The sequence below is a fragment of the Paramormyrops kingsleyae genome, chromosome 25, assembly GCF_048594095.1.
Source record: "Paramormyrops kingsleyae isolate MSU_618 chromosome 25, PKINGS_0.4, whole genome shotgun sequence".
Classification (NCBI taxonomy): Eukaryota; Metazoa; Chordata; class Actinopteri; order Osteoglossiformes; family Mormyridae; genus Paramormyrops; species Paramormyrops kingsleyae.
The window spans coordinates 27,129,447-27,142,287 of NC_132821.1; the positions used below are offsets into that span (position 1 = coordinate 27,129,447).

At 41.2% G+C, this 12,841-nt stretch overlaps 1 protein-coding gene across 7 annotated transcripts in view; it reads left to right on the plus strand.

Annotated features, from left to right (window-relative positions):
* The first annotated feature begins 316 nt into the window (after window positions 1-316).
* Window positions 317-12,841, plus strand: part of LOC111837360 (LIM domain-binding protein 2) — a 58,694-nt gene continuing 46,169 nt past the window's right edge. For all 7 annotated transcript variants that reach the window (XM_023799376.2, XM_023799378.2, XM_023799377.2 and 4 more), the window contains exon 1: window positions 317-586. In XM_023799376.2, the coding sequence (XP_023655144.1) occupies window positions 455-586 (132 nt within the window). In that variant the 5' untranslated portion in view covers window positions 317-454. The remainder of the gene's footprint in view (window positions 587-12,841) is intronic.

Consider the following 12,841-nt stretch of genomic DNA (forward strand, 5'->3'; position numbering starts at 1 on the left):
ATCAAAAAAGTTAAAATGTACCTTCATCATGCAGCACAGTGAGCCAGTGACAGAGGCTTCTGCTGAACATGACAGACACCCGGTTAAACATACACACAGCTAACAATACCGTCTAAGTCCTGAACGGGAAAATTAAAACGGAACCTTAGATTCAGGCATATTTCTTTCTCTCCTAATTCACAAAACGGATAGGAAATGTCCTTTCCTAAAAATTGTATCCTAAAGCCGCACACTGCGTCCTGTAGCGATCCGGCTCTCCAACACCCACCTCCCCCCCTCGCCTCCCTCTCCTGCCTCAGTGCAGAGGGGGGTTTTTTCGGCATTTACAACGTGTGGCTGCGAATGTGGCTGCATTCGTAGCGGTGAGCTTACAGTGCACGGAGCGGTGCGGTCCATGTGCTCTGCATGGATGGTAATATCGCGCTGTGCAACTTAAACCACGGTAGCAGACAAGATGTCCAACGCACCCCACGACCCGTTCTATTCCTCTCCATTTGGACCTTTCTACCGGAGGCACTCTCCCTACATGGTACAGCCAGAATATCGCATCTACGAAATGAACAAACGGCTCCAGTCGCGCTCAGAGGTGAGTCCAGATCCCGAGCTTCCAAAATCAGTTCTTCGACCATGGATCATTCGGAGAATTGAAATGCACCTATTTTGTTCTGCCACAATCATGCTATTGAGAGATGCCGTCACATTTTCTTTGCTAGATCTTATTTTTGTATAGGGAAACAAAGTATCCAGAGTTAAATCAGAATATTTGTGTTTGCAATGAATGCGCCGCTCAAAGTTTTGTGTCCGTCAACTGATGCTCTTTGGAATATGACAGCTTTTGGTCGTGAAGCTGATAACTCGCTGAAGCCAAAAGTGTGATTTTATTGGTTCATTGAACTTTTGCAAGACGATCCCTTGCATTGCTTACGGTTTAGACCGGATTTTTTTTTGTCCTTTACCTTGTTTGCATGTAATCATGCTATGAAAGTAACTGTTCCATGTAGGCAACTATAGGGACGTACTGTTGGAATTCCGGTTTCTATAGTTAAGGATGAAACTTGGCAAAAGGATATACAAAATATTATGAAATAAATTATGTTGCAAAACAAATATATTACTCATGAGAAGATGACGCTTCTGAAACACATTCTATTACCAAGAGGCCTATAGCTTACACGATATAGAGACTTATATTCGGGAATATATGCAAAAGGACCAAGTTTTATGTTTTTTTCATATTTGAAATGTATTGTAAGGCATACAAGTTGTAGATCATTTAGCTAGATTTTTGCACTTTCAGTAAATTAGGAGTCATATACAGTGATTGATCTGCCTGTCATTGCTCAATGAATAACAAAAAAAAAACACAACAGGATCCAAAAAAAAAAACAACTCAAATATTGCCTGTTCTGCCCAGAAGTCCTTTATCCAGCCACCCATTTAGCTATTCCATGTTTTAGATTTGCTGCATGACTGCTTGTATGGTCAGATAGTACTATGCTGTTCCAGGTGGAGTAGTCTGAATATCCTGGCACCCAGAATGAAAAATGCCGTCCAACTTCTGTAGCTATATTTCTAACATCTTGTAACCTCTGTCATTCTTTAAGGGAACGCCAATATTTCGGAATGCTGATTCTGTTTAAAGCATGTCGCCAACCGTATCATACTGCATTAACAATTAATTAGCACTAAAAACAGCAATGAATTGACGTCAAATGACGGTTTATGTTTGAAAATACCTGAAATCATAAATGGTCAGCAATAACTGATCCATCCTATAGCATGTAAACTCAGACTGGAAAAAGTGAAAGAAGCCAACCAGGATGTTGTTGATGAGCTGGGTGTTGATTGTTAGGATGAATACACAGAGGCATGCAGAACAGCTCACCTGTGAGTTTACTGTTCTTTCCCTCAACAACATGACCTACCGGTGAGGCTGATGCTTAAGGACTTTGCGGTCCACAGCAAACAATTGCAAACTCACGTCTTTTATTGTCAAAAAGGTGAATTTTCTGCTAATATTTTTACCTTATTTTGTCCAACATGTGGCGCAGTGCTTTCGTTTCTTTAGATCCATTTTACGTTGTTTACATGGTAGCATTGTCTCCTCACACCTAAGGGGTTAGGTGTTTAAATGCCACCTTCACTCAGTGTATGTGGAGCTGGGATTTAAACCATATTTTCCCCCATGTTGCATGGTTTTATTTCTAGGTACTTTGGCCTCCTGCAGTCTGAAGACCTGCAGTTAGGCGTCTATAGAATTGTCGCCTCTAAATTGCCGGTAGTGTGTTTGTGCATCTGTATATTCTCGGAGGTGGACTGGTATTCTATCCAGGGTATCCCTGTCTTCTGTCCACTTTGGGTGGACTCCGCACCCACCCCGTGGCCCCTGTACCACAGCGATTCTTAGTCTGGTTCTTGGGCACCCACTGACAGTCCATGTTTTTGCCGCTGGAAGAGAGGGCTGAAAGGGAGCAAAAACGCGGACCAGCTGTGGGTCCCCAAGGACCGGATTGGGAAACACTGCTGTACTGGACAGGATGTAGGTAGATGGATAGATCCGCTGCTTTGTGGTTTGTGTTCAGAAATGGTGCACATGTGCCACTTCAGAACCCATATGTGGGTAATTGCCGTCATAAACTTGAAAGCCAATTTAGCGGGAGAGAGACAGAATAGTAAAGTTTAGTGTCCTTTACTTAACAGAAAGCCATAGGTTAGATATTTGCTAGCTGGAGGGACAAAGGGTTCAAAGCTGAACTGTAATCCTTTAGTCATACACCACAGTCATACACCACAGTCATACACCAGTGCGGTTTTGAATATAAGTTACATGTTACTTGCAGAGTGTCAAATATCATGCAAAATGTCTTTGGGTTGAACTAGTATTTGTGCCTAATCCTCAGTGTATTGTTTAGAATTATACTTTGTCTGTCAATGGTTCATCAAAGTTAGGTGACTTGGTTAGGATTTTCATCGCTGGACACATTTCAGGTTGTTCTTCAGTGCTGATCCTCATTAATGCACAATCAAATAAAGAAAAAATGAAAGTTTCAAACAAAATACTTCCGTGTGAGTAGTATGTAAATATACACTTTAATAAAATTTCAAACACCTTGTAATTGTTACTACCTACATATGCAAGAGTGATGTGTATCTTTGCTGATATGTAAGAAAAAATTAAGTATCCAGAAACTCTTAAATATTATTAACTGACAAATCATGACCCTCCAGGGACACATTCTTTGATCCTTTTAAATAGGTTCATCAAAAGAAAAAAAAAAAAAAAACATTCATCATATATCAATTTTGACTGGTATCCTATCCTCGATTATCATGCCTCTGACCCAGCTGAAGAAGGTGAACATGGACATTTATTCAGTTTTTCAGCAGATGGTAACTTCTTAAGTTCGATAAACAGTTTTTTTTTTTTTCATGCATATTAATTGTAGTTTGCAAACATTTGGCAGTTTACCCTGTCAGGTAATGTGTGCTTTCAGGGATGAATTTCATTCAGTCCATGAATTTTCAGTGTTTCAACTATGCCCTTAAAGCGGATGCAGATTCTTTGGTACTCATTCCTTCGGTTGGAAAGTGTATATTGAATGCAGCCTGACTTGATCGTCCACCCAAACATCAAGTAAGTCCTCTACAAGCCAGACTTCACTTCTTGTAGACTGAGTACAGAACATCATAAGAGGTGATAGGTTACAGGCTGATCTATACCTCTGTGTAGAATCTATGCCGTTGGTACCCGTGTACCATATACCGTAACCTATGCTGTAGCCCGACTCCTGTAGTTATTTTTCTGGGGAGATGCACGTCAGGCTACAGTGTAGGCAGCTATGTAGATATACCATACCTGTGCCGCATCGACAACGTAGATTCTATACAGTGGTATAGATCAGCCTCAGCTGTGGGTGGCACTGAGGCGCAGTGGTTAGCACTGTTTCCTGACACCTCTAGGACCTGGGTTTGAGTCTCTGCTGTGGCTCCATATGAGTGTAGTTTGCATGTTCTGTGTGTGTGTATGTGTGTTGTGCACCCTCTGATACGATGGCACTCTTTGCTGGGTTGATCCTTGTCTTGTGCTCATATATTCTGGGATAGTCTCCAGAGCCTGCCTGGGACAAGTGGGTAAAGAAAATGGATGGATGGCTTTTGACCCTTTCATGTATAAGTCAGTATATCAGTTATATTGATTGAAATTGTGTGGACAATTTTTAAAGCTTTTGAAGCGAAAATACCTTAAACGCCCTCAACGTCAAGTAGGCACGCCTGAATCTTCAGATATGCCATGTATACAATAAGTGTAATCCGTGGAGATTTTATCAGGTTACATGAAATGATAAAGAATGCACAAGAATAAATGAGCTCATGCAGCTTTTTAAAATAGGGAATTTAGGGCTCCCCCTGCAGGAGAGAGAGTCAACTGACGCGTGGTCTGACCGGGAGGATGTTACCTCAGTAACCCAAAGCAAACGTTTTGGTACTCAAAGCCTCTCATTCCTGGCACAACATGTGCTTTGTGCTCTCTTGGCGTTCACAGTGTGGCAGGTACTTATGCAATTTTCTACTGAGCTGTTAATCACTGTCTTTGCTCCCCCCCGTCCCTGCCCACCCCCGCACCTCTTAACCTAGGCTACATCTTCACGTGACGTGTGAATGACAACGGTAATTGAAAGAGGCGTCATCAATGGCAACGGACGGAATGACGTTATCATGCTGTTGAAGGTGCGCAGGAGAAACAGAACTCAGTTTTAAAGGAGACAATAATGCTAGGAGATATTTTTTATCTTTATTTAGTGCAATTCCAGATGGTTATACGATATGTACCAGATCTATGCATTTATGTAAACTCATAATCCAAATGAGGCCGCAGTGAAGCACCCAGTGCTATTTCTTTCTCTTTCGATCTATGTGCTGTTTAAACGGCTTGTAATTTCTGGCACAATTTACTGCGCACTGGATTCCAGAAGAAAATATAAGCTGTATCTCCACGCCACGGTTAGACTATCCCTCTAAAAAATATCTGAGAGCATTTGACCAGTGGGATCCATAATAATCTGGTCTTGTTGATTTTCGTCATTTCAGTCTCAAAGGTGTTAAATGTAATCCTAATGAAGTTATACCCCAGTATTACTCTGCATGAGTTGTTAATAAAGTGTTGCCACCTTGCATTTTATTTGGAGGTGAAGGGGGGGGGGGGGGGGAGCGAGCTTTCCATCAAAGTCATTTCCCCTACGGCCGTCAAAATGCTGCCTAAATACCTTACAATTTTGTGGGATAAAGCGACGGAAACGGTGCCTACTGTCGAGCCGGATGAATGGCACTACAGACCCCTGAAGTGAGTTTGGAGATTACACGCTGACTGATGTGTCAAGAGGGAATCCCTATCGTAATGCTGGAGTAATGGCTCGGAGCACGCTAGCTCTCGCGCGCTCGATTCACGCAAGTGTGATGAATGGTGCCAAAAGTCTTGGCTTCCAATGCCTCGCTGTTCATTTATGTTTGCTTCAATGCGTGATAGTAACGGAGGTGTAGCTGTTTTACATTTTACATTCATTCTATAATGCGCAGGTTATGTTTTTTGTTTATCTTGTACTTATAAAGTCAACATCATTTCAACATTGCTACCTGAAATTAAACCAGCATCCTGAATTTCAGGCACATTTAATTTTCTTGACCACGCTTGGAACTGTGAAGATTTTGGGGATTTTGAACAAAAGGGGCTGCTCATACGAGATCCTGTTATTTGTGCCACGATCCGACAGGGATGCAGTGAGATCGCCGCAAGTTAGCAGAGCTATTTTTGTGACACTGGTACTCAGCTCTTCCTTTTGTTTTCTTGTACAGGGGCTTGTTTTTGTACGGGTCATGCTGATAGAGCATCCGTAATGACGCACTTACAACAAATCGATAAATATTGTATCAGCTCCTGGCCGGAAAGAGGATGTTGCAGGAGTGGGTATGATTTGACATGATATGCTTGGAAAACGCATGCAGAACAATAAGGTAGTGGGCCGGCCTGCAGGAAACGCGGACAATGCTCCCACCTTTTTCCTGTGACTTTCCCAGAGTTCCTTCCAGGCCGCAGTGTCGCACTGATAACAGATAACGGAGAAGGCTGGGTCCCATCCACTTCTGTCTTTTGTCAGCATGTGAATAAGAAATAATTCATTGTATGTAAATGCACGCGAAATGAAGAAAGAAAACACGTTACATAAATATTCCAATTGTCATTATTTTTTGACAGACGTTGACGCGCAATTAGTAACTAAAGGAGGAAGGAAATACCGTCCTGTTTCGGTCCTGTTTTGACCTTGCGTGCAAAAGCCAAAGAGCGTTGAATGAAACGTAAGATTAGACCTTTTATTTTTTCTTTAGTAGCTATCCGGTGTTTCAGAGGCAATAACTATAAACAAGGCTGCTTTTATTCAAAGGTGTTAAGACAAATGTTTAAAATACACTTTTATGTGGTAAATCTTACTGGGTTCAGTTTTACCCCTATGTTCTACTTCAGTAAATGTCACACATCCATCGTTTAATTCTCTTTGACTTTAAATCAAGGAACTATTAGATTCTGTGTATTGATTCTCTGCACTTCCTGTTTTGACATCTGTTAAGGTTTTTAGACAAGTATAAATAAAGCGCTTAAGTTTTAGTATTTCAAATTCCAAACAAAGCTCTAAATAAGTCGTTGCTCCTCTGCTCTAAATGAATTTGCGAATGACTCGGCTGTTTACAGTAAACTCCATATCATAGTGTTTATGTTTGGGAAGTTCAAGCCCTACACTAGATCCTTCACAGTGGGTCTCGTACGCTCAGGTATCTTCATGAATTTGCACCTGAACTTTTCACAGCCTAGATGTGCATCGACGCGAGTCCTTCGGTCACGGGCAATTGAAGTTGTGTAATTATCATTCCTCTAATCAGTTTGTAGGTAAATAGCTTATGAGGTGAATAAAAAGTGCATATGTTTTGTACAATCGTTTACCCATAATGGGATTATATCGCTGATGAAGAACACTGCCGACTGCCTTGAAGCGTAAGGATGAAAATAGTTGGAAATCCCTGACCTCTAGGTTGTAAAGGTCAATGAAACTATCCATGTATCCACTTTGCAAACTTGTTATAAATGATGTAAGTGAATGGACGTGTAGGTCAGATCGTGAAGCTGGGAATCATAAAGCACTGTGGGGCCTGGGGCCTGTGTGCCTGAAGGGATACAATGGCGTAGGCTCCCAGGACCAAGGTCCGGGCGTCTGCTTCACGTCTTTGCATAATTCCACCGCAGCCCTTTGAATATGAAGGAACGTGGAGACAAGAAACAGCTTGAAAAGTAGCATGTAATATGCAGGTGCCTCCTCCCCAAATTTAAAGATTTAAAACCACAGCGTCCACTAATTCTATTACAAAGCTTTTGGTCGCCTTACTACAAACTAACAATGAAAATACTTTTACCAAAACCTTGCTCAAAAAAGTACATTTCCACAATTTAGGCTGTTTTCTGGAATGGTCTAAGAAGAATAACGACAGCAAACTTACATATGGTTATTTTGTAACATTATAATAATGTCACTCATACATTTATATATTTAAATAGTACAGTATATATAGCTAGAGAACAGAGGCAGAGAAGAGAAGACAGCGACTGAGTTATGTCACAGCCGTGAACACATCTCAGAGAGCCAAGATTCTCAGGTAGGAGAGAGAATTGGCAGTTTTTTCCATTTCCATTTGCAAACGTTGATACCGAAGTGAAATCATATTTCCGTGTGAACACAGGCAATCCCTCTAACGCACATGGCCTATCAGATGCTGTCTGTGATGAGCATTTCATTGTATACCTAATTTTCTTTAATAAATATTTCGGTTTGGCTCTTTTGGAGCCCATCAAAGAGACAGTTCTGGGTATCATATCATCTTGTGCTGGTCTTCCTCATTTGACACCCAGTTTAGTGGGACACCCCAAATTTTTTGTTATGTACATTTTTTTTTGTTAAGTTGTTTGCAAGTACACATAATGGCTAGTCTTTCTTGGCGAAGATGTTTGTCAAACAAAACGTGTCTTGTCCTTAGAATAAGTATTCCGAGACCGAGTAATGAATAAAAACCACAGGCATAAAATTGGTTGTAATTGCATTCCTCTCTGACCGTTCGCTCTGGGTGCGTCGTCAACGTGTACAGCACGGTATTAGACCGGCTGATTCAGCAGTACAGGCGGTCCAAAGCATGCTTTCTGGCTGTGCCGTTGAGGCGTCATAGCTGAAGAGAGACAAAGACTGAGGAATATAAGAAGGAGGGCTGTCATGGCATGACACTCAAGGCCTTGAAAGGATGTGTCCCCTTCGGCTTGCCCGCCGAGGCTGGCTGTCACCTCCCTCCTTTTCAAAGAATGTTTAAATCGCGGCTTTTTGAATGACAGGAACTTGGGGATGTGGCAGAGAGATGCTTCTGGATGTAGAGAAGAATACTGTCTCGTCTTATGAATTTATGTGGACTCTCAGAAAACTGAGACCCAATAGACTTAGAACCTACATACAATACATCTGCATAAAATGCTAATTATGTCAATAAAGCAATGAGTGGCTTTATGTTGAATAAGAATCCCCCCCCCCCTGCATTCTTTAATGGCAATACAAACAAACCTTTAGCCTTGTAGCGAAGATATTTAATTTTTATTCATGTCCTCATATTTCTGTCAGGCTCTAGCAAAGGCACAATATATCAAAATAGTATATAACCATCATTTTTAAATGTTAACTTTTTCTTTCCTCATTAGTATTGTGAAGGTGAAAATAACATTCACAGCTGTAATAAATGAGCTGAAAGCTGTAAAACAGGAGTGGGAAGCGTATTATTGGTAATACTATATTATTTTTGGCAGCATAATGATGCTTCATCCCATCCAGGGTGTATACCAGCCTTGTACCCTGTGCTGTCTGGTATAGGCTCCAGGCTCTCTCATGACCCTGACCAGGATAAATGGTTAGATGGATGAATGCATAATAAAATTTGATTTGCATGTTAAGGCAACATTTTCACAGGCGCTGGGCTGTAAAAGCTCAGTTATTAGCAGAGTGTTATTTCCGGGACGGGGGTTTGGCACAGTGAGAGATGCAATGATGGTTTTTGTACAAAGGCATCCTGTAATTCATGATGGCTGGAGTCTGCACCAAACTTCCCCTGTCGCTGTCATGCACAGTCACTCCTGCAATGGAGCTTCGGAGGAAATAGCTTCCTTTTTTGGGAATTGGCCGCGGTAATGGAAATGTGTTTGTATTAGTTAGCCTCTTCATTTTTTAGTCCCTCTGTATTTAGTTTTGTCAGTTTCATTTAATCTCCATTAGCGGAGTTTGTTAAGCTCTCCCCAGTGTTAATGTGTTATTTATGACTCGACTCGGTACCGCTCATTAAGCTGGAAGTATCCGCTCCCATTCCGGTTCGAAGCCTCGGAACGTCCTGATGCAACTGTAAGAATCTGTCCCACATTAGTGAGCAAGGACGGCTTGCAAAGAAACACACGGGCAAGACGCGGCTGTTTCTGCCAGTCGTCGCTTTTTTTGTTTTGCAGAGCTTAACATTTGCCCGGTTAAAGGCTGCCTCAGTTCATTTTATTTTGGGAATTTAAAACTGCAGCCTAAGTAAGCAAAGGTATTTCCCCATTGTTCTTTGGGATGGTCACAATTAGATTGTTGTGATGTATAATTTGAGATCATCATTATGGTGCAATGAATTTATGATCCAGGCTAATTATTTTCACTGTTTGTCCCTGAAATTATCATGGTGTATACACAGTATGTACTTGTTTAATTTAAGGTGTTGGTATAATTTTAGCACACTAAGTATATTTGTGATACAAACAGACTGAGATTGGTTTTGCTTCCAGAAAAAAATATGACTGTATGTGTGCTACAATTTGAAGACTTTATATACTCTTTTGTATCACTGGCCATGTGCAATCTCAGAGAAAGAAAGCTCCAGTTTAAAATAATTATTTTGGTGTAGCATTGTATTATTCGAAGCGACAAAGGCTTGTTCGGTATAGTTACTGCCTGGCTTCTGAACGGTGAAGAGAATTGACAGTAGTGGCTGGAGGCTCATTGACACAAAGTTAGCGTGAGTCATGTGGATTTCCAGAAGTCCGGGAAATGCATAAAAGTTATTTGCAATACAGTCTACTTGTTCATTGCAGCATGTTACAATTGAAAATCTGAGATAATTTGCTGGCAGAATATTCGTTTTCAGTGGGATTGCTTTGGGTTTCTTGATAAAATGGGTTTCAGAAAGACAGAATGTAATGCAGTTTTGTATGTCCACTAAATACATTTTTTTTCAGTAACAGAATTTTTGTACTGAAAGTGGTCGTTTCTTAAGGAGAGCTGACTGAAATATTTCAACGGAAGACTGTTTGTATCGACTGTTGATATCCCAAAATGTATGTCCTTTTTCAAATACAGCAAAATGCATTCTGTGGCTGAATTAAAAAAAAAAAATACTGTACCTTTGGTGTGATTACAATAATTTCTTAATAATTAAGCTCTTAAGAGTAGGTGCCTTCAATCTGAAATATATCAAGATCGATAATGGTCATTTTCCCCATAAATTTAGGTTTTACTGACTAACAATAAGCACTATTGCAATATCATCACCTTCATGCAATTAAGTAATTTTTTTGGTTAGATATGCTTTTCTGCTGTGCTCAAATGATTTTAAAGATTCTAGCAATGCCACCAGAATAGAGATTTTCTTTAAAATGTCACAGATGACACAGATAGAAAATTATGACAAAAAAAAAACTCTCTCACTGTGTACTTAGAGTCTGGGCCCACTGAGAAATACGCAATAAAACTGCTTTTACACTAAGCAAGCTGATTTCCTTAGTTGTGATCCCAGTGAAAGAATGTATTGTCAGGAAGGAGTTATTGTTATTTACAACAGAATCTCTCAAATCTGCTGGATTTCGCGCAAATCCTTTGAGCTGTTCTGCTATGATCTTCATGCGAGCAGGCACTGATGCCTCAATAAATCCCTTTGACAAGCGTGATATGTAAAAATCAATATCTGTTTATCAGGTGAGCCACCGCCGGTTGGCGTGTTAGCTCACCTGGAGTTTCGGCACCGGCCCAGAGCACTGCTGCTAAGTTGAATCCGCGCGCGAGGACTTGGCTCACACACCTTTCGCGTGGTGTAGCATTGAGGCTGCCGACATTTGTTTTATCACAAGATATATGATGGTGGCCAATGGCATGAGTTGGGGGGGTTGAGCCAGATTCGCTCCTGAGATCAGACAGATAATAAAATGTTTTGTAAGGGGAAAGTGGTCAAGGAGCTGCTCAGAATTTTATGTCCCACAAAAGTCAGCTGGGATATTTAGGCCTCAATCCTCCCCAATCCTGTCTTAGGGTCATTGACATATAGGTATAGCTACTACTAAAATGAATGCGTACGTGTCATTCTGGCGTGAAGGTTTCGGTTACTTTCCGCCGCGAGGCCCTGTCACGTCACGTTATCCACGTGACTTCAGCGATCCGTTTCTGTGCTCTCTGAATCGCGGGCCGAGCCAAGCCATCAGCCGATCGTGTTAGTCACATCCGTGCTTCAGTCTTTGGGCACTGGGCGCCCGTACAGATAACTAACAGGGAATGGCACGCTGTTGAAGGGGCTGAAGGGGCTCTCGAGAAAGACTCACGGCAAGCGACACGGGCAGGCTGTAAAGGCAGAGCTGAGGAAGCGAGGAACAGCTGTCAGCATCCAGGACCACTGCGAGCAGCTAAGCGATTCGCATGCCGACCCGAAGAGTGAAACTTCAACTCTGCAGTAAAAAATGCAGCTCTGCAATAAAACCCTAAGCATTGCGATGTGTTCAAATGTAAAATTTGTACTTGTGGGAACAATGCATGCGTATATAGAGTTGGCTCCACCGGAACGGTTTCCATTCTGAAGAGTCTACAGCCGTACGAAGCGATGCAGACAGATTTGAGTGAGGGTGAAATATGCAAAGCTTTCAGTTTCTACATTTGGATTAAGATATTTTGTACCTTTTCGACCTATATCTCAAGTATATAGAGGAGCATACAGAAATTATGCAGAACAATTTATTATAGCAATACTTTATTGCATGCATTCAAGCCCCTACAGAAGCAAAATTTATTGTTGTATTCAGTCTGATTTATTATAAACTTTTGCCTAATTAATTGAACAATTCTGCCTAACATTGAATTGTTGTCCTTCACGGTCGGCAGTAAAGGTGATTGAACTGTTGTGGGACACCCCACTGCTGGTCCCCAAAGACTGCTTCGCTCTGCCTGTGATGACCCAGAGAGGTCACACAGTCTGCTGGGAGTTCTTTCACTAACCCATGAGCCTCCAGCGCACGGCTAGCCACATTTAGCAATAAAAGAAAAAGAATGTGTTGCTTTCTTTGTTAGTCATTGGAGGCTGTTATAACGTGTTATAATGCCCGTCTTCCTCAAGTCTTTTGCGATCAAGGTGTATTACTGCATAATGCGATAATAGGCAGTCAAAACTTATTTGGACTAGTTATATATTTCATTATACATTTCATTTATACTTGCATGTTAATCTCTATTTCTGAGCTATATTTTGTGTTATTTGAGTTTAGCAGAATGCATTTTCATTGCTTACTGGAACTGACTGCTTAATGCACACATGACAAAAACACCCTTGAATCTTGAATATAGATTCAAGGTTTAATGTCAGCCCATCAACACATTTATACAGATATGGCATAAACTATCATCTCCACCAGAGCCACATAGTGCTAGCAGAGTTGGGTAATTCAGGTCCATAGAGTAAAAGTCCAGACCAGGATTTTGTTTCA